At 39.4% G+C, this 23,187-nt stretch overlaps 1 protein-coding gene across 1 annotated transcript; it reads right to left on the bottom strand.

The window, feature by feature from the left end:
* Positions 1-8,673: 8,673 nt before the first annotated feature.
* nkx3-1 (NK3 homeobox 1) lies at positions 8,674-9,994 on the bottom strand. The gene is made up of 2 exons (XM_024440609.2): positions 9,557-9,994; positions 8,674-9,347 (listed from the first exon to the last, which is right to left on the bottom strand). Exons 1-2 carry the CDS (start codon positions 9,756-9,758, stop codon positions 8,941-8,943), a joined length of 609 nt encoding a protein of 202 aa, XP_024296377.1. The 5' UTR covers positions 9,759-9,994; the 3' UTR covers positions 8,674-8,940.
* Positions 9,995-23,187: the final 13,193 nt, after the last annotated feature.

Raw genomic sequence — 23,187 nt, 5'->3', positions numbered from 1 at the left:
TTGATGGGCATGTTCTTTTACACCATGTTGCCAGAGACACACTGAGAGATACTGTCAGATTTCTAATTCGTCAAAACAGATGCTATCTCCTCTTCACTACCTGTGTCCTCCAAGGGCCTTGTTCACAAAATATAGCTTGCTAGAGATGAATGGGGATGTAGTCATCATTTTTACAGTTATTCTTTCATTTAGAACATCTGCTTAGATTTGACTTCACACTCGCATAATAATGAGAAACCATAAGCCAGCAGCACCGGTACAGTGCAACTTATTGTTAGACTATGAAACATGCATAGTGAAACTACACTGAACAAAAATATAAACGCAACATTCAATAATTTCTAAGATTTTACTGAGTGACAGTTCATATAAGGAAATTAGTCAATTGAAATAAATTCATTAGGCCCTAATCTAAGGATTTCACATACGTAACTGGGAATACGAATATGCATCTGTTGGTCACAGATACAGTTGAAGTCGGAAGTTTATGTACACCTTAGCCAAATACATTTAAACTCAGTTTTTCACAATTCTTGACATTTAATACTAGTAAAAAATCCCTGTCTTAGGTCAGTTAGGATCTCCACTTTATTTTAAGAATGTAAAATGTCAGAATAATAGTAGAAAGTGATTTATTTCAGCTTTTATTTATTTCATCACATTCCCAGTGGGTCAGAAGTTTACATACAGTTAACTAGTATTTGGTAGCATTGCCTTTAAATTGTTAAACTTGAGTCAACCATTTTGGGTAGCCTTCCACAAGCTTCCCACAATAAGTTGGGAGAATATTAGCCCATTCCTCCTGACAGAGCTGGTGTAACTGAGTCAGGTTTGTAGACCTTGCTCGCACACGCTTTTTCAGTTCTGCCCACAAATTGTCTATGGGATTGAGGTCAGGGCTTTGTGATGGCCACTCCAATAACTTGACTTTGTTGTCCTTAAGCCATTTTGCCACACCTTTGGAAGTATGCTTTGGATCATTGTCCATTTGGAAGACCCATTTCCGACCAAGCTTTAACTTCCTGACTGATGTCTTGAGATGTTGCTTCAATATATCCACATCATTTTCATGCCTCATGATGGCATCTATTTTGTGAAGTGCACCAGTCCCTCCTGCAGCAAAGCACCCCCACAACATGATGCTGCCCCCCCTGTGCTCCACGGTTGGGTTGGTGTTCTTCAGCTTGCAAGCCTCCCCTTTTTTCCTCCAAAGATAACGATGGTCATTATGTCCAAACACTTCTACTTTTGTTTCATCAGACCAGAGGACATTTCTCCAAAAAAGTATGACCTTTGTCCCCATGTTCAGTTGCAAACTGTAGTCTGGCTTTTTTATGGCAGTTTTGGAGCAGTGGCTTCTTCTTTGCTGAGCTGCCTTTCAGGTTGTGTCGATATAGGACTCGTTTTACTGTGGATATAGATACTTTTGTACCCGTTTCCTCCAGCATCTTCACAAGGTCCTTTGCTGTTGTTCTGGGATTGATTTGCACTTTTCACAGCAAAGTACGTTCATCTCTAGGAGACAGAACACATTTCCTTCCTGAGCGGTATGACGGCTGCATTGTCCCATGGTGTTTATACTTGCGTACTATTGTTTGTACAGATGAACGTGGTACCTTCAGGCTTTTGGAAATTGCTCCAAAGGATGAACCACAATTCTTCTTCTGAGGTCTTGGCTGATTTCTTTTGATTCTCCCATGATGTCAAGCAAAGAGGCACTGAGTTTGAAGGTAGGCCTTGAAATACATCCACAGGTACACCTCCAATTGACTCAAATGATGTCAATTAGCCTGTCAGAAGCTTCCAAAGCCATGATATAATTTTCTGGAATTTTCCAAGCTGTTAAAGGCACAGTCAACTTATTGTATGTAAAACTTCTAACCCACTGGAATTGTGATGCAGTGAATTATAAGTGAAATAATCTATCTGAAAACAATTGGTGAAAAAAAATACCCTGATCAGGATGACTAGATGATGCAGATTATTTTCCCTGAGACAGTTTCTGACTTCGGTTGTGCAAAACCCACAGTTTCATCAGCTGTCCAGGTCACTGGTCTCAGACGATCCCGCAGGTGAAGAAGCCGGATGTTGAGGTCCTGGGCTTGCGTGATTACACGTGGTCGGTCGGTGGTTGTGAGGCTGGCTGGACGTTCTGCCAAATTCTCTAAAACAACGTTGGAGGTGGCTTATGGTAGAGAAATTAACATTAAATTATCTGGCAACAGCTCTGGTGGACAATCATCATTCCAATTGCACGCTCCCTCAAAACGTCAGACATCTGTGGCATTGTGTGACAAAACTGCACATTTTAGAGTGGCCTTTTATTGTCCCCAACACAATGACATGCTGTTAAATCAGCTTCTTGATATGCCACACCTGTCAGGTGGATGGATTATCTTGGCAAAGGAGAAATGCTCACTAACAGGGATGTAAACAAATTTGTGCACAACACGGAATAAGCTTTTTATGCGTATGGAAAATGTTTGGTTTCTTTTATTTCAACTCATGAAACATGTTACCAACACCTTACATGTTGCGTTTATATTTTTATTCAATGTTACCATGTAAGTATTACACTTTTTATAACTGTACAGTTACACATTATTTGTAAACAGGTTACTATTTGTTATTATTCATTTTATAGGGATATGATCCCTATATTTGATATTGGAGTTACCAGTTAAATACCACTGTATGTAACATGTTGGGTACGTTGCCTGAGGAGGATCCCTAAGCTCAGTGAGTTAGTTATCGGTCTCAAACAGGTTATTGGCATGGCCTCGTCAAACCTCCAGATAAAGGCTTTGGTTATCTTAACTGGATCAGACCTCTGTCGACACTGGAGTTCATCAAGATCATCAAGGACATCAACCACCCGAGCCACTGCCTGTTCACCCCGCTGTCATCCAGAAGGCGAGGTCAGTACAGGTGCATCAAAGCCGGGACCGAGAGACTGAAAAACAGCTTCTATCTCAAGGCCATCAGACTGTTAAACAGCCACCATTAACATTGAGTGGCTACTGCCAACACACTGTCAATGACACTGACTCTACTCCAGCCACTTTAATCATGGGAATTGATGGGAAATGTCACTAGCCACTTTAAACAATGCTACCTTATATAATGTTACTTACCCTACATTATTCATCTCATATGCATACGTAGATACTGTACTCTATATCATCGACTGCATCCTTATGTAATACATGTATCACTAGCCACTTTAACTATGCCACTTGGTTTACATACTCATCTCATATGTATATACTGTACTCGATATCATCTACTGTATCTTGCCTATGCTGCTCTGTACCATCACTCATTCATATATCCTTATGTACATATTCTTTATCCCCTTACACTGTGTATAAGACAGTAGTTTTTTTTGGAATTGTTAGTTAGATTACTTGTTCGTTATTACTGCATTGTCGGAACTAGAAGCACAAGCATTTCGCTACACTCGCATTAACATCTGCTAACCATGTGTATGTGACAAATAAAATTTGATTTGATTTGATTTGATTTTGAGTTGTGCAACTGTAAACATACCCTTCCTCATACAGCCCCAGACCATGTCATCTTATCAGCAATGTTTGGATGATGTTGTCCTCATTTCTTTTTCTGTTTATCTGGCTACTCTTATAGCTAAAACTTCACTTTGTTGCTGTGTTCCTCGCAATTTATTTGTTTTAGTGGGGGATTATTTTTCAAATAATTATTTCAATCTAAAAGATATAACAGTGCATTCGGAAAGTATTCAGACCCCTTGACTTTTTCCACATATTCAAAAATGGACTAAATAAATAAAAGCCCTCATCAATCTAGACACAATAATGACAAAGCGAAATAGGTTTTTAGAAATATTTGCTAAATATTTACATAAGTATTCAGTCCCTTTGCTATGAGACTCGAAATTGAGCTCAGGTGCATCCTGTTTCCATTGATCATCTTTGAGATGTTTCTCCTACTTGATTGGATTCCACCTGTGGTAAATTCAATTGATTAGACATGATTTGGAAAGGCCCACACCTGTCTATATAAGCAGTGTCCTCCATTATTCTTAAATGGAAGAATTTTGGAACAACCAAGACTCTTCCTAGAGCTGGCCACCCGGCCAAACTGAGCAATCGGGAGAGATGGGCCTTGGTCAGGGAGGTGACCAAGAACCCAATGATCACTGACAGAGCTCCAGAGTTCCTCTGTGGAGATTGGAGAACCTTCCAGAAGGACAACCATCTCTGCAGCACTCTACCAATCAGGCCTTTATGCTAGAGTGGCATAAACTCCTCAGTAAAAGGCACATGACAGCCCGCTTCGAGTTTGCCAAAAAGCACCTAAAGGACTCTCAGACCATGAGAAACAAGATTCTCTGGTCTGATGAAACAAAGATTGAACTCTTTGACCTGAATACCAAGCGTCTGGAAGAAACCTGGCACCATCCCTACGGTGACGCATGGTGGTGGCAGCATCATGCTGTGGTGATGTTTTTCAGCAGCAGGGACTGGGAGACTAATCAGGATCAAGGAAAAGATTAACAGAGCAAAGTGCAGAGAGATCCTTGATGAAAAGCGCTCTGGAGCAGGTTAGGACCTCAGACTGGGGCGAAGTTTCACCTTCCAACAGGACAATGACCCGAAGCACACAGCCAAGACAACGCAGCAGTGGCTTTGGGACAAGTCTCTGAATGTCCTTGAGTGACCAAGCCAGAACCCAGACTTGAACCTGATCGAACATCTCTGGAGAGACCTGAAAATAGCTGTGCAGCAACGCTCCCCATCCAACCTGACAGAACTTGAGAAGATCTGATCACTTTTTTTCACACTTTTACAGTTAGTTTCATCAGCTGTTGTACATATGATACGAATCACACAGGAAAACAGAATTTTGACTACACTGGTACGATAAAAATGCATTGCACCCACTACCCTCTTTGTATCTGAGATCAAATCAAGACAGGCTCTGCTCGAGCAAGGGGGACCAGTGATTATCAGGGGAGGGGATCAAAGTGGGTCTGTGCTGCAGGTGAATGCTGCTTGGTCTGACTCAGCGTCATGGCCCATTGTTCCTGCCCTCACTCTGAGTGTCATGGATGAGAACTCATCTGTCCAGGAGAGGGGCTTCTGGAGAACAAAACCACCAACTCAAAACACATGTAGTGTGTCATGTACAATGAGTCACAAGAACAGGCCAATGACAATCAAGGTACATTGAGCTACATTGAGATGGAGTAGTAGACAGCCCCTCCAGACACTGAGACCTCAGGCTTGGGAAAGCAGTGTCTCTGTGTCTGCTGATAAAAGCGAGCCCCTTGCCCTTTGGCAACATGCCTACAGGAGGCTATGTGATTGAGTGGGGTGAGGAGGCACCAAATACAAGCCATGGATTTCAGAGTTTGCTGGAAACAGTCAACTGGAGAGAGTACATTCCATGGCTGCCACAGAGGTGAGTGGGTGGCATTCCATTTTTCACCATGATATCTTACTCTAGGCTACCCTTACGCCACCCTGCCTATCTCAATGAAAACATTGTCAGTACAGAGATTGCTATTATTAACTGGCTTGACATTACTGAGAAATACAGTTTGGGTGGCTCTGTTTTACACATAACCACATGCTAGTGGCAAGAACAATAGTGCTATCTTGTGTATCAATATGACGTCAGGACAGGACAACAATAATGTCTGAGAGAGACAGATCTAGACAAGACATTTCCTAGATAGATGTTGTTTTTTATACTGAAGGTATGGCTACCTACAGTACCTGTATCTCCTGTTCCTGTTCCATCATCAAATATGTTATAAGTGTTTATTACTGATTTATAAAATATAAACAAAAACTAACTATAGTAGCCTACTTATAAAGCATTTGCAAAACCTTCATAAACCATTACAAAAATGCACCTTAAAATGTTACCAAAGTATCACCACAATTACGTGCAAGATTACCTGGCTGCCATGCGAGAGTCACATGCTGAACTCAACAACCATTTACTTGTGGGCATTCTACCAATAGTGTTAGTCCCATATTTGATCCTGAAGGATACACTAACTTTGATTTCCCCCATAGCTCCATGTGTCCATCCCTTGCCTGTCTCACATCCCTTGCCTGTCTCAAGTGTGATTGTGGGGGAAACCATTTCACATTTCACGTAGTCACCACAATGAGGAACTTACTTCAGTATAGGTCAATTAACTAAGGTCGATTTCCGAGCCCCCGAGGAGATCTAATTTGCATAATACAAACATCCCCATAAAAATCTATCAGTTTAATCTAGAGATTTTTTTTTCTTTCATGGGATGTGTCTCAATCAACCGCATCCTCTTATGTAACACTTCCACATTTGTGGTGAAAGGTGACAGAGCTAGAGTGGAATTTGTCAGAAGGTGAGACATCCGGAAAATTGGTCTTCTTACAAAATCATCTGTAGTGTCCGAACTATTATGAAATCTCTATGGAAAGATGAGACTCTCACGAACACATACATGTCTGTTGTTTTGCTCTAGGAAGCCCACTCCTCTGAAGGTCCCCCAGTACCAGTTGACAAAATGAATGGAATTGTATATATAGACAATGTTTAGTGCCAAATAAAAAGGGTTAAATACATGTAAAAAAAAAAAATAATTATCGTAATGTTTCCTGATCTTTCTTATATTGCTCAGATATAGGACAGACACTTTATAACAAACTTCCTTTAGATTTTTTTGGGGGGGACTATCAGTTGTTCCATGTAGTGAATCTGTTATTCAATGCGTTTGTATGGGCTAATAGCAGTTAGGGGAAGAAAAAAAAATCAAATACATGTTTTGTATATTTTTTTGATAATTTTTTTAATTAAAAATCAATCAGCTAACTAATCCTTGGTATGACCTTCTTAAAACAATCCCATATAACTATGTACAGGTTCCCAAACTGGGGTACGCGCAATGCCGTCGGGGGTACGCCAAATAAAAATGTGATTCACATTAAAAAATATATAAAAACTTGACCCCTTGCATGATGACGAGTTTCTCCCACAACTGGCCTATCTGGGTGATGTCTTTTCACGCCTGAATGATCTGAATCTAGGATTACAAGGACTCTCCGCGACTATATTCAATGTGCGGGAAAACATTGAGGCTATGATTAAGAAGTTGGAGCTCTTCTCTGTCTGCATTAACAAGGACAACACACAGGTCTTTCCGTCATTGTATGATTTTTTTGTGTGGAAATGAACTCAAGCTTACGGACAATGTCAAATGTAGTATATCGAAGCACCTGAGTGAGTTGGGTGCGCAATTACGCAGGTACGTTCCCAAAATGGATGACACAAACAACTGGATTTGTTATCCCTTCCATGCCCTGACTCCAGTCCACTTACCGATATCGGAACAAGACAGCCTCATCGAAATTGCAACAAGCGGCTCTGTGAAAATGGAATTTAATCAGAAGCCACTGCCAGATTTCTGGATTGGGCTGCGCTCCAAGTATCCTGCCTTGACAAATCGTGCTGTTAAGACACTGATGCCCTTTGCAACTACGTGTCTATGTGAGAGTGGATTCTCGGCCCTCTCTAAGAATGAAAAGTAAATACAGGCACAGACTGCTTGTGGAAAATGATTTAAGACTGAGACTCTCTCCAATACAGCCCAACATTGCAGAGTTATGTGAGTCCTTTCAAGCACACCCTTCTCATTAACCTGTGGTGAGTTATTCACAATTTTTGATGAACAAATACGGTTTTATATGTAAGATGGTTAAATAAAGAGCAAAATGATTGATTATTATTATATTATTATTTGTGCCCTGGTCCTACCACGACCCGGGTCGTGGGAGGTGACAAAAACTCACACTCATTCTTATGTTTAATAAATATATCATATAGTGTGTGTGTGGCAGGCTTACAATGATGGCAAAAAAACAACATTTGAGAGTGTGCTGACCCTGGTGCTAGAGGGGGTAAGCAGCTGGAGGTTGAATGTTTGAAGGGGCACGGGACTTTAAAAAGTTTGGGAACCACTGGCTTTTAGTAGAACCCCTCCCCGGCTCAGACAGGGTTTAGACTCTAGGTTTTTTTTAAAGACAAGTTGATGTCGAATCAAATCTCAGTTTAAATGGATAGATAGGGGCTATTTATCTGTTAAAGAAGACAAGCATTGTTGTTTAGAGAAGGCCCTCATCACTCAGGTTTTCCAGCCAAACCCTTATCTGCTCATGCAATTTGCTAGTATTATCAGAGTTTAACTACAGGTACAACCATTGTTTGCCTCGAGCAACAGTTTCTGTAGACCCTATTTCAAGCATTCATTCCTGCATGTAAGTATATACATTCAGTTTAAAGCGACACTTATGGCTCGCACAGGGAGAGGTGTTTGTCAAGAAATGGCAAAATAACTGTTGAGTCATACCTTATTTTCACAACCAGCCATGGCCGAGTACATAGTGTTCTTTATCTTAATCATCTCAGAGCTCAGAATAGTGCCATTTATGCTTGCTTAGCTGTAACTCAGCAAAATGGAAAGAGTAAACTTGAGTAAACACTGTTTCATTTTTAATAACCATAACTAGGCTACTCCCTAAATGAAATGGTGAGCTGCATGGGTACTGACAAATTTAGCACGACTTCTATTACTACAGCTGGCAAAACTTTTCATAGACCTTGACTCTGCAATATCATTTGAGTTACTTTAGTCTCAACTTCAAATCAGTCACTCTTTATTTTCTTGCAACATACATTTTCAGGAAAAAAACAAATAAATAACTATTTTTGCTGTGATAACATACTTATTAGAGGTATAGGCTACAAATATAAAAGAATGACAGCTGACAGTTTATGTCATAGGTAGGTTACAGTGTATAGCCATAGAAAAGTAGATCAAATACCTGTTACATAATTAGCTTAACATGCTCCCTCATAAGGAATAGTGACCATATTGACATTAATATTATCCAGTAGATTTAATGTTCACCACAGAGTTGGTCTCCATGTGCGATTAAAGTCATACACATATGGTCGGAATTGATATGTTTTGTACAACGTGGTGAGAAGTGATGCTCTGACTAAATCGTCCTCTGTATTTAGTCCTTCTGACTTTTGAAATAAATTCTTACAGTACTCCGTAGCTTGCTGCTTGCGTTTGGTTTTGTATCTTCTGTTCTGAAACCAGATTTTAATTTGCGTCTCCGTCAGTCTCAACGTGTTAGCAAGATTGGCTCTTTCAGGAGCGGACAGGTACTTCTGGTGGTTAAATTTAGTCTCCAGTTCTAGTACTTGCAGATGCGAAAAGGCAGCGCGCGAGCGTTTCTGTTTTCCCGCTGATGTAAAACGGTTCATAGCATCTGGGGTGCTGGAACTAGAGCTGGATATGGAATCTGTAAAAGAAAGTAATGATTAGCCCGTTTGTGGTCAAAATTTAGCAATTGACAGGTGAGCTGCCTACTCCACAGGTTCATATATCGAATATTACCTTTTATAAATTTGTATGATTCCAGGGAATCTGGCACACCCCCGTCAAAATATAAATTTGCCTACAGGCCTACACTTTCTTTAAGTTGCCTAAATAAGATCCCAATGTGCTCACCTTTCCGCGCTCCAAATGCGGTGTGCTTTGCGCAAAGTTCCGCCGACTGTGATACCTGATCGTGCTGTTGGTTATTCCATTGAGCGCATCCCTCCTTGGACTTGTGTGAAGAAGAGCACCTTACGTTTAGCCGTGTCTTTTCTTTAATGGACAAGATGTCCTCGATGAAAAATGAAGTTAGTGGCTTGACAGTCTCCGACATTTCTGCAGTTAGTAATCCAATTTATTTGCCAACGAATGTAGACTAAGGCTTGAAAGAAGCGCGCAAGCTAAGTACGGAATGTTGTCCCGACACTGGGCTGACTCATATCTTACTGGCGCCTCAATTTATACTAATACTGTAGTGGTCATGACAGCAGCAACGACTGGCGAGGCGGGTCATCTCGTCGAATCAAATGCATCTCTGCCACATAGCAAATTATTAGAATTGCATGAATTAGTTTAATTAAGTTGCACAATTTTCTCTATGCCTCAATGTCAAATGTGTAGAACTGCAGAAAACTTCACAAATGTAAAGTACCAGTCAAAAGTTTGGACACACCTTCTCATTCAAGAGTTTCTTTATTTTTACTATTTTCTCCATTTTAGAATAGTAGTGAAGACATCAAAACTATGAAATAACACAGATGGAATAATGTAGTAACCAAAAAAGTGTTAAACAAGTCAAAATATATGTTATATTTGAGATTCTTCAAAGTAGCCACCCTTTGCCTTAATGACAGCTTTGCACACTCTTGGCATTTTCTCAACCAGCTTCACCTGGAAAGGTTTTCCAACAGTCTTGAAGGAGTTCCCACTTATGCTGAGCACTTGTTGGCTGCTTTTCCTTCACTCTGCAGTCCAACTCATCCCAAACCATCTCAATTGGGTTGAGGTTGGGTGATTGTGGAGGCCAGGTCATCTGATGCAGCACTCCATCACTCTCCTTTTTGGTCAAATAGACCTTCCACAGCCTGGAGGTGTATTGGTTCATTTTCCTGTTAGAAAAAAATGATAGTCCCACTAAGCGCAAACCAGATGGGATGGCGTATCACTGTAGAATCCTGTGGTAGCCATGCTGGTTAACTGTACTTTGAATTCTAAATACATCACAGACAGTGTCACCAGCAAATCAAATGTCAATTTGCTCGTGTTTCTTGGCCCAAGCAAGTCTCTTCTTCTTATTTGTGTCCTTTAGTGATTTCTTTGCAGCAATTCGACCATGAAGGCCTGATTCACACAGTCTCCTCTGAACAGTTGATGTTGAGATGTGTCTGTTACTTGAACTCTGGTGAAGCATTTATTTGGGCTGCAATTTCTGAGGCTGGAAACTCTAATGAACATATCCTCTGCAGCAGAGGTAACTATTCCTTTCCTGTGGTGGTGCTCGTGAGAGCTAATTTCATCATAGAGCTTGAGAGTTTTTGCGACTGCACTTGAAGAAACTTTAAAAGTTTCGGATTGACTGACCTTCATGTCTTAAAGTAACGATGGACTGTCATGTCTCTTTGCTTATTTGAGCTGTTTTTGCAATAATATGGACTTGGTCTTTTACCAAATAGGACTTTCTTCTGTATACCAACCCTACCTTGTCACAACACAACTGATTGGCTCAAACAAATTAAGAAGGAAAGAAATTCAACAAATTAACTTTTAACAAGGCACACCTGTTAATTCAAATGCATTCCTGGTGACTATCTCATGAAGCTGGTTGAGAGAATGCCAAGAGTGTGCAAAGTTGTCATCAAAGCAAGGGGCAGCTACTTTGAAGAATCTCAAATCTGAAATATATTTGGATTTGTTTAACACTTTTTTGGTTACCACATGATTTAATATGTGTTATGTCATAGTTTTGATGTCTTCACTATTATTCTACAATGTAGAAAATAATAAAAATGAACAAAAACCCTTGAATGAGTATGTCCAAACTTTTGACTGAAACTGCATCTCTTCCCCATTGCAAAATGAGTAGAATTGCTTTTAAGGTGTTATAAAATTGCTAAATGTTTTCTCTGCCCCATGACAAAATGTGTAGAACTGCAGAAAAATTGCTTTAAAATGGCAACATTTTCTCTATGCCCCATTGCAAAATGTGTATAATTACAGGAAATTCACTTTAAAAAGTACATTTTTCTCTCCTCAGACCAGAGGGGGGCCACTAAAAGATTCGACCTGCTTGAGCCGGCCCTGTGTTGATGTAATTAGATTTTATTTGAGTCATTTAGCAGACAATCTTATCCGGAACAGTTAGGGTTAAGTGCCTTGCTCAAAGGCACAGACAGATTTTTCACCTAGTCAGCTCGGGGATTCGACTTTTCGCTTACTGGCCCAGCACTCTTAACGGCTAGGCTACCTGCCACCCATATGACCTAGATGACTAATGATAGGGACAGACCTGCTGTGCTCAATTACATTGTTTTATTATTTTAAGATCTCTTTATGTCATGCCAGTTCATATATGTGAGATGTGTGACTAAAATTGACCAAAATTATTTATATTTATTTGTTAGTACAAGAAATTCAATGTACAACTGTATTTACCAGTGTCTCCCTGATCTTTAGAAATCTTTAGAAATGGCAGGATTAATTAATAAAATATTACTGTTCAATAGTGGAAATACTATTGTGATGTGATCAGATAGGACTTGGAAGATCTGGGGATGTGGCCCTTTGTCTTGTGCCCGTTATTTCAGCTGTGAGATGTATTATTGAGAGATTTATTGCTAAGTGTTTGTAACAGGATAGTCATATTCATTACTGCCCTGGCCTGGGTTAAAGGCCCCTGTTACCGCAGGTCTAGGGGAGTAAGTGACCCTTGTGTCTTCGCCTGCAGTGGGCTGCTAGTGCCAGGGAGGGGTCAGGGTGGGTGGCCAGCCGTCTTGGAGTGGGTAATGTGTTCAGCAGATTTGGGCCGGCTCCTTAACCAACAAATACATTGTTCAACGGCTGTTTGTTTGTTGTGCTCTACCATTTTCTGCCTGACCTCTGCCTGGGAAAGGGGGGTGTTGCAGTGGCACTAGTCCTCTGAGAATTGAGACTCTGTTTGTAATAACAATAATCTAGGGATGACAAACAGATCCGTTTTCCTCCACATGCCCTCTGCCCTCGCCTATTACCTCCATCAGCTTCCCTTGACATCTCTCTTCCCTACCACACCACACCATGGAAAGCTACTCATTCTACGTTCAATTTTACTTTCCCTTTTTTTATTACACTGCAGATCAAATGCAAATAACATGTTTGTTTTAGAGATGTACTTACAATTATTGTCAATTCATTACACCCCCACTTTTGTTTATTCCCCGTATTTTATATGACAGATTGGATCTCAACAGAGGTCAGGTTGATTTGAGTTACCTTTCTAAGTAGATCATGTAGCCTAGTACATTAAGTAGAAAAACTTTACCAGTGCATGGATATTTTAGGGTCCAACTTAATTTCAAACATGAGTTGCTTTCATGTAAACATTGTATTAAGATGTTTTGTTTGATAAGGTTCACCTTGAATTCTTTCTCTGTCTACCTCTCTCCCCCAGATCCCTCTGTGAGTAAGTTTCACTGTAGGATGTATCTTCTCACAGTGTCTTTATCCCGTGTGTACGTCTTTGAGTCTCTTTCCTGTTTAATGTTTTCCCCTGATGCCTATCTTAATTGTAAATGCACAAACCCTGTTTATCCAGTATCCTGGCTATGTCATCCTCTACCCTGACTATTAAACAAGCGGAGTAATTAAGATTGCATTTCTCATATCATGTGGACACTGGTCTCTGTCTCTCCTATAGACCACCATTGTGTGCCTAAAGTTGATAGGATGGTGCAGATATGTAGTAGCTTTCACTTGGCTGGCCCCACCAGATGTTGACTTTTTAGAATCTGACCCTTTAGCCTAGGAAGGCATTAGTCTTCCACCCTACATAATAATGTGTTACAGTCTGTTGTTTTGTTTCCACCCAGTCAGGAAGTCTTAGTTTGGACTATCAGGCTTCTGTTTTTATTCAGTACCTCAGTGCTATGTTCCTGACTGAGTTGAGGAATAGTTGAATATGAAACCAAATTGATGTGGATATTTTGCACATTTTGACTTATCAAATATTTGTATAATTAACCCAAGATGGACCAAAGCCTGTTGTTTCCAATGGGAGCAAATTAATCCTAGTGGGCCGAACAAGCAAGGAGGTGAGCAGAGCCAAGCATGAGCTAGTGAGATCCTATTAGCGTGTTCTAGCATTTATTATCATATTTCCGTTAGGGCACTGAAGTGTGTGTGTGTGCAATAACTCAATTCGCCCCTGAATTATTCTAAAAAATGTGATTTTTGACAACTTTGGAAAAGGGTCAAGTCTACAAAATGCTGTCCACTCTGTTTGTTACAGAATCTAGTTTTGGAAACAGAACTTTATGTAGAGCAAATGTTTCATTGATGAGAAAATGAGAAGAATGTCAACCAAAAACATTTCTCAATTTTCTCCCACTGCTGGCCACTGGGCTTCTTCTCATCACCATATTTGGTAGTGAGTGGAAACTACAACCGGATGCTTCACATTTATACATCCGGTGAAATACTGTGTCTGGCTTATTGTTCTCTCTTTGTTATTAGTAGGCCTACAGTATCAATTGTATTTTGTGTTATTCATACTGTTTGTAATGAATACATTACACATTTAATGTACAAATCACTTTTCTCTACTTTTTGCCTCAATACAGCACCGCCAAAAGTTGTCCAGATGTTCCATGTTTCATTATGCACCCCTTATTGAAATGAGTCTGGCTAACACCTACTGTATCATGAAGTGGAGATGCCCTCTATTGGTGCAAATGCAGCACAGCAAAGGATCCAATACTTATCTCCTCACTTGGCACATAGCCCTTTTTTTACACACTCCTTTAGACCATAGGCTATGTACAGTACAACATAAATGTTGCAGGAGGCAGGCAGGGTCAGGTGCAGAAGTTGTGATTTTATTTACAGATGACAATAGGGATCCAGATGTTCAATTTACAAAGTAATCAAATGTCATATTTACATTAGGCTCCATTGTAAGCCTATAATAATAGTCCACAGCCTGACGCTCAGTCCGAACATTAATAGACATGGCTTGTGGTACAGGTATTGAGCGCATAAGGACCTTATCTTTCATAGCAGCGAGAAATAATAATTTAAAAAAGGTTAAATTGATACCATTTTTAGGGTTAGGGTTCCCACACAGCCATATTTCCAATATACAATGTTAGGCTATAGGACGAAAAGAAAAGCAAACAAAACAATAGGCTCGAGATTCACAAAAAGTGTGATATAGCCTTCTGCTATTTCCAAAGTTCCAGCTGATTTAACTTACTGAAGGAGGTATTTGTGGTTCACCTGACATTATTCAAACAGTACAAAATCTTGCAACTCTCGCTTCCTCAACTTTACATGTAGACCCTGACCTGCCCTGTGTCGAAAACTCTAGACGGCATTCTGCCTTCTCCCTAAAGTTTTCAGCCATTAGCTTCATCCACGACTGGCTCATGTGATCTACAATCCTAAACTGCATTTTAACATTTAGAAATGCCAATAATCATCGCTTGCAAAACAGTTCTCGAAGCCTATGGCCTGTATCTTTCATCATCGAGAAGGAATCCTTAAAAAAAAAACTTACTGTAGCAGTTTTGCACAGATCCATACAGCTATGGATGCCCACATCTGATGAAACTACACTTCAGCTACACTTCCCGAGTTACGCTTAAACACATGTGTTCAGAGCATGTTATATAGCTAATTAGCACAGGTGGTCGCCTGTCTTCCTGTTTTCCATAAACAAGAGTTGTAACATGGAGATATGGCAATGTGGGAACACAAACCCTAACCCTATAAAAGGTGTGTAGTATTTTAACCTTTTTTAAAAATGCGTTATTTATAGCTTGCTGTATTGAAAGATAGGTTCCTCATGTTTCCAAAACCTGTCACGACTTCCGCCGAATCGGTCCCTCTCCTTGTTCGGGCGGCGGTCGACGTCACCGGCCTTCTAGCCATCGCCGATCCACTTTTTATTTTCCATTTGTTTTGTCCTTGTTTTACACACCTGGTTTCAATCCCCCAATTACTTGTTCATTGTTTAACCCTCTGTTCCCCCATGTGTGTTTGTGAGTGATTGTTTATTGTATTGCGGTCCGTTATTGTGGCCTTGGATTTATTTGACATGTATTGTGATTATTGTTGAGTAAAATTGCGTACATTACTCATATCTGCTGTCCTGCGCCTGAGTCATCTACACCAGCTACACACAGACGCATTACAAAACCGTACCGATGTGTGTAAGAGCAAGCGCTGTGGCTCTTAACACAATTCCTCAGGCCAGAAGATACATACTATCGTCAATAGGCGCTAAAAGTAGATCGAATCTATGTATACTGTGTAGGGTAATTTAGGCCTACCAAATATATGCATCTGTTCTTTCTTTTCAAGAATCAATCCAGTAATAATCTACACATAGCAAAAGGTCAATTGAAACCGATCATCACTGCACTGTTGTCATCATTTATGTACTGTAATATGTTATGAGTCTTGTTACAGTGAGAAATGTAAAAAATAGACATTTAATGATAGTTGGAGTAAGACACCTAGGCTTAAAAGGATTTTCACACTTACAACAAGTGTTGTGGCCTTTTTGTTGTGTAGTAGCATTTTGTTGCTGTTTTCCTTGCAATTGTGTCATAAAAGTGGGGTCATGTAATTCTGAGGAAATTGGTTATCTCTATTTAGGATAAATGTTATGATTACTGCTCTATTTAAACAATATATTTATTTCACCTTTATTTAACCAGCTAGGCAAGTTCTCATTTACAATTGCGACCTGGCCAAGATAAAGCAAAGCAGTTCAACACATACAACAACACAGAGTTACACATGGAGTAAAACAAACATACAGTCAATAATACAATAGAAAAATAAGTCTATATACAATGTGAGCAAATGAGGTGAGATAAGGCAACAACAAAAAAAGGCCATGGTGACGAAGTAAATACAATATAGCAAGTAAAACACTGGAATGGTAGATTTGCAGTGGAAGAATGTGCAAAGTAGAAATAGAAATAATGGGGTGCAAAGGAGCAAAATAAATAAATACAGTAGGGGAAGAGGTAGTTGTTTGGGCTAAATTATAGATGGGCTATGTACAGGTGCAGTAATCTGTGAGCTGCTCTGACAAGCTGGTGCTTAAAGCTAGTGAGGGAGATGTGTTTCCAGTTTCAGGGATTTTTGTAGTTCGTTCCAGTCAAGTAGTTGAGAAAATATTATTTCAGATGTTGTTTATTTAGTAGATAGAGACTGAATACACCTGCTCTCCCGCCTGTCTGTCAGTGATATTTTGTGTGTCAACGGCTAATTTGTGTTGGCTTAGAGTCTGACATAGCTGACAGTTATGATTTTAGGAGGAAAGCCATCTATCCCTGTTGGCTTTGAACATTGTGTTCAGCCAGTTCTGCCTGTTTATATTGTGTGTGTCTGTAGAGATACAGTATGGTGGTCTCGCCAGCAGAGGGGGCTCCAAGGCCATATTATGTTTTTAAAACGTTCAACTCCCCAGGCAAAATGGTAATCAGTCACTGCATGTACGTACAGTATATACTGTAGACGGGAGTGAACATGGGGATCGATATGGATTACGCCTGGTTGGTTGTCATCTTGAAATTAGTTGCAGTGTTATGGCAGAAGGCTCCATTGCAAATATATTAGGTTGATTTGCACACTAAACCACAGGAGGCTGGTGGGAGGAGCTATAGGAGGAGGGCTCATTGTAATGGCTGGAACTTAATTAATGGAATGACGTCAAACATCCTGTTTCCATATGATTGATGTGTTTGATACCGTACCATTTATTCCATTCCAGCCATTACGATGAGCCTGTCCTCCTATAGCTCCTCCCACCAGCCTCCTCTGCACTGAACGTTCTAACCTGAATTATCTTTCACATGCAATTTTGTTGGTATCTTTTACTGTGTTCTTATTGTAGCTAGATGGACAGGAAATCTGAAATGTAATATGCCTACTGTTTGGTAAATGTTTGAGAAATGTAGAAAAACACAGCCACAATATAGGGATATAGGTGGAAGTAAAGGAGGACGGAAATGTAATATCTTTCCAGATTTTTTTTATCCCTGACTAAATAGACTTTGGCTATTTACTGACTTACTTACTGACTTACTTAGGCCATAGTAAGTAAGTAAGTCAAAAACCTTTGGTGGGCTGCCTGTATCACATCCTCATGGTGTGAATGTAGTCATCCTCATGAATGAACAGTGGTGTCTGTATCAAGCCATTTCCAATGTCCACATTCCATAGCGTTGCATTGTTCTGTGTATATCTTTCATACTTTTATCCCAATAACAGATAACATTGAGATGGCATGCCTCTGTTTCAATTACATCTCTGGTCACGAACACTGTTGACATAGTTTTACAACTGTTATTCTATTCAACATAATTTTAATCCTATGACACAGATTTCAGTCATTGGTGGAATAGATGGAAGAGTATTGATTAAATAGAGAGAACGCCAAGTTATTTTCTAACTGTTTTCACAACAGCATCAAACAACTTATCAATACAAACAGCACACGAATGAGTTGTTTAAAGTTGTTGAGAATGTTGTCTTTCCAGTATTTCAGTAAGCTGCAGCACATCCTAGCCAGGGGACAAAAGAGTGTTTATGGATGGTAGACAGTTGAGTGATGTGTCTTGAGTAAGAACATGTCCATCTGCAGATGTTTAGATCTAGGCCATGAGGGGGAAGTGCTTATGTCCTGGTTTGATTTGGACAAACTGTTCTAAACATCGCTTGACAAACTGTTCTAAACATCGCTTGACAAACTGTACTAAACATTGCTTGACAAACTGTACTAAACATTGCTTGACAAACTGTTCTAAACATCGCTTGATATCACAGATGAAGATCATTTAAAGCAGGGATCATCAATTAGATTCAGTTGCGGGATCATTTTTTCTCGAGAGGATGGTTTGTAGACTGCAAATTGACTCCAAGAAGCCCAAACAGATATAATATTTGACTAAAACATAATCATTTCAAACTTTGCTTTCATTTGAATACAGTATGTCTCTCTATTATGTGTAGGAATACTTGGGAAACTGTTTCCAAAGTTAAAATCACTTGAAGCTGATTTCCTAGTGTTTTTACAGTATTTACAGTATACACACACACACACACACACACACACACACACACACACACACACACACACACACACACACACACACACACACACATATATATATATATATATATATATATATATATATATATATATATATGTATATATATATATATATATATATATATATATATATATATATATATATATATATATATATATATATATATACAATATATATTCCTGCAATTATACACATTTTGCAATGAGGCATAGAGAAAATGTTGCCGTTTTAAAGCAATTTTTCTGCAGTTCTACACATTTTGTCATGGCGCAGAGCAAACATTTAGCAATTTTATAACACCTTTAATGCAATTCTACTCATTTTGCAATGGGGCAGAGATGCAGTTTCAGTCAAAAGTTTGGACATACTCATTCAAGGGTTTTTGTTCATTTTTATTATTTTCTACATTGTAGAATAATAGTGAAGACAAAACTATGAAATAACACATATGGAATCATGTGGTAAACAAAAAAGTGTGAAACAAATCAAAATATATTTGAGATTTGAGATTCTTCGAAGTAGCCACCCTTAGCCTTGATGACAGCTTTGCACACTCTTGGTATTCTCTCAACCAGCTTCATGAGGTAGTCACCAGTAATGCATTTCAATTAACAGGTGTGCCTTGTTAAAAGTTAATTTGTGGAATTTCTTTCTTTCATAATGTGTTTGAGCCGATCAGTTGTGTTGTGATAAGGTAGGGTGGTAAAGAGAAGAAAGCCCTATTTGGTAAAAGACCAAGTCCATATTATTACAAGAATAGCACAAATAAGCAAAGAGTAACAACAATCCATCATTGCTTTAAGACATGAAGGTCAGTCAATCCGGAAAATTTCAAGAACTTTGAAAGTGCAGTCGCAAAAACCATCAAGAGCAATGATTAAACTGGCTCTCATGAAGACCGCCACAGGAAAGAAAGACCCAGAGTTACCTCTGCTGCAGAGGATACGTTAATTAGAGTTAACTGCACCTCAGATTGCAGCCCAAATAAATGCTTCACAGAGTTCAAGTAACAGACACACCTCAACATCAACTGTTTAGAGGAGACTGTGTGAATCAGGCCTTCATGTTCGAATTTCTGCAAAGAAACCACTACTAAAGGACACCAATAAGAAGAAGAGACTTGATTAAACCAAGCAATACGAGCAATGGACATTCGACCGGTAGAAATCTGTCCTTTGGTCTGATGAGTCCAAATTTGAGATTTTTGGTTCCAACTGCTGTGTCTGCATTCTGCAGTGATACGCCATCCCATCTGGTTTGCGCTTAGTGGGACTATAATTCGTTTTTCAACAGGACAATGACCCAACACAACTCCAGGCTGTGTAGGGGCTATTTGACTAAAAAGGAGAGTGATGGAGTGCTGCATCAGATGACCTGGCCTCCACAATCACCCAACCTCAACCCAATTGAGATGGTTTGGGATGAGTTGGTCCGCAGAGTGAAGGAAAAGCAGCCAACAAGAGCTCAGCATATGTGGGAACTCCTTCAAGACAGTTGGAAAAGCATTCCAGGTGACTACTTCATGAAGCTGGTTGAGAGAATGCCAAGAGTGTGCAAAGCTGCCATCAAGGCAAGGGTGGCAACTTTGAAGAATCTAAAATCTTAAATATTTTTTTATTTGCTTAACACTTTTTAGGTTACTACAATATTCCACCTGTGTTATTTCCTAGTTTTGATGTCTTCACTTTTATTCTACAATGTAAAAAATAGTACAAATAAAGAAAAACCCTTGAAGGAGTAGGTTTGTCCAAACTTATGACTGGTATTGTATACAATAATTATGATTTTTTTGCTCAAATGTATTGTGAAGCTCAACAAAATCTCTTATAGATGTTTGGAACGTGATGTGCGAAAAATGCTAATATCGGTCCCATGACTTGAATGGGATTTGTACCGCAAATGCTAAAACGTTAGCATGTAGAAACGGTGCCAGGGAAATTAAACTAAACCATGGATTGCTGTCTTACCTTGTCCATAGATTTCTATTCTGGCTGAAAACCATGTTAACGCATTGAACAGCTTAAAAAATGTGTCTGGCTTTAAACTCAAATTCTTATTGGTGTGTGGATGCTTTATGTATTAATAGGTCATGTATTAAAAATGGTTGACCAATTCTTGCCGATTTGTACTTTTATTTTTTTGTACTACTAAATTGTCAACATTCTAGATTGTAAGTACATCCTCCGGTCACTACACACATTCTATTTTGTGTCTTTCTTAGACACATATACATTATGTCCTATGTGGTATTTACATTCTTGAACTGACTGATCATGTGTTCTTTGAGATTACCTCAGGTTGATGACTCATACATTTCACTGTCTGATATATTTGATGTAAAGACTGGGTGGCAGAGCTGAATCTGTAAATCCCAGTGACTACACCACTGTATGATGTTTCCCTGGCTGAACCGTTTTGCTCCAGTCCAGTAGAAAAGGATCTCTGTGACAGCATGGCTCACATTTTTGATCAGTGTGTAATGCCCTCACCTTATCAAATGAAATGTGTTTTGTGTCCATTCAGTTAGAACAAGTTATTTTCATGGAGTTTGAATCATTTAGATTACAGCATACTGGTAACTAGTCTTCAATTCCAAAACAAGCACCTCAATATAAATTACATTACTTCAGTGCAAATTGGGTATCTGATTTGTAATCAACATTGTGAAAAAAAATCCATTCATTTCAATCCTCAAAAGGGTGGACTTCTCTGTGATGACTACAGATCAGAGATGGTTACAGCATCTACCATTTATAGTCTGCTCTATTCTGTCCGTGATGTAAGCCCTAAGCCAGCTGATGAGCCCTGGTCTTTGAAAAGGGTATGTAATGCATCCCCATTCTCTGAGTCTCATCTCGCCCTTAACAAAGTGCCAACCTTATTCCATCTCCTCCTCAAACTGAGCTTCCGACACACACATCTTATCTGATCTTCTCAAGAGGTCTTGGTCTCCACTCTGTCTGCTGCTCAATTCTGCTCTGAGACACTCTCTCCCTTATCTCAGCTCTGATGTGCCTCAGCTCACCACTATATCTGCCCCACGGGGCTAAGGCAGGCAGCCACACAGGGAATCCACATTCACAGGTTGGCTATCAAATAAAATAACAATTTTAATTTGTTTAACTAGGCAAGTGAGTTAAGAACAAATTCTTATTTACAATGACGGCCTACCCCGGCCAAACCCTCCCCTAATCCGGATGACGCTGGGCCAATTGTGCACCGACCTATGGAACTCCCGATCACGGCCGGTTGTGATACAGCCTGGGATGAAACCCGGGACTGTAGTGACGCCACTGCGATGCAGTGCCTAAGAGCTGTGCCACTCAGGATCCCTGAATTATTAAATTGATGAAACATAAATCGACCAACAAATAATTTTTACATTTTATAAAAATATAATTATAGAGCTGTAATTGGATTTTAGGTAAGCAGAATATGAATACATAAGAAACAATGCAGTAGGCTATATATCGTTTTATCATGAAATCTGTTATTTTCAAGTCTTGACGTGAATGTGCAAATTTGGTGCACTTTAGGCTACATTCACTGATAGTTATCTAAACTGTGCAATCCAGTTAGCACAAGTGGTGTTAGTATCTCCCTCCTATCGAAGGCTGACAGGTTAGATTGGAAGCTGTTTCCCTATTTGATTGAAAGTTAAGAGGAAAAGAGCCACTGTGTCTACGAGTTTGTTTACCTTTACCCAAGGCCCATGACAGGACAGGCTCCTCGTCCTTATCGCGTGTGGCATTGTTCAGCGGCTTTGTCGACGGAACAATAATGACCATTTGGGTTGATAGCATTAAGATTGTGGAACCATTTAAATCGTTGGTCTTATGCCAGGTCATATGTCAATATAGAGATATCTTTAGCAACAATTTATATGGTCTAACAATATAAAACGAATATTTGAAAAACATGAAAACGCTATTTTACACTGCTATCAGTGAGGAAAAGTGAGCTTAGTTTTTTTTCCGTTTTCAGGGTAATATAACTTAATTCGTTAAGTGGAAAAAATACAGCAGTAGCGTGTTGATTGTAATTGTCGTTAATTGGATGAGCAATTAGTCCTACCTCATTACAAATAGGCTATTTTAAGAAGCCCAATATCAATTTGTGACGAGTATAGATTTAGGCTATTCATTGTCAACGTCAACTCAAGTCCATCTCAAATTCGTAAGTTAAATTCAGGCTCAACGATGAAAACCCTTTAATGGTTTCATAAAAAGATCAACGAACTATATGCTTCTAATAGAGATGAAGCAACGTTATAGCCTATTTGTTTTGGACCATTTATCCCCTGCACAGAGCGACCCCAAACATGTATTATCAATTTGGCCGTATAGTAATAATAATAAAACTATAATTGTATTATAAGACAAATAATACAATTATAATGCAATTTATAATACAACGTATAATACAATTAGTATTCCCATTAGG

This window comes from Oncorhynchus tshawytscha, linkage group LG12, assembly GCF_018296145.1.
Source record: "Oncorhynchus tshawytscha isolate Ot180627B linkage group LG12, Otsh_v2.0, whole genome shotgun sequence".
Taxonomy (NCBI): Eukaryota; Metazoa; Chordata; class Actinopteri; order Salmoniformes; family Salmonidae; genus Oncorhynchus; species Oncorhynchus tshawytscha.
Note: the sequence above shows the minus strand (reverse complement) of the source record. Positions and strands in the feature narration are given on the sequence as shown.

What these genes read in the sequence shown, in the direction of transcription:
- nkx3-1 (XM_024440609.2), bottom strand. Translation starts at nt 9,758, where the DNA reads ATGTCGGAGACTGTCAAGCCACTAACTTCATTTTTCATCGAGGACATC. An exon ending in CGCATTTGGAGCGCGGAAAG is followed by an intron (nt 9,348 to 9,556) that starts GTGAGCACATTG and finishes TTTCTTTTACAG; the next exon opens with ATTCCATATCCAGCTCTAGT.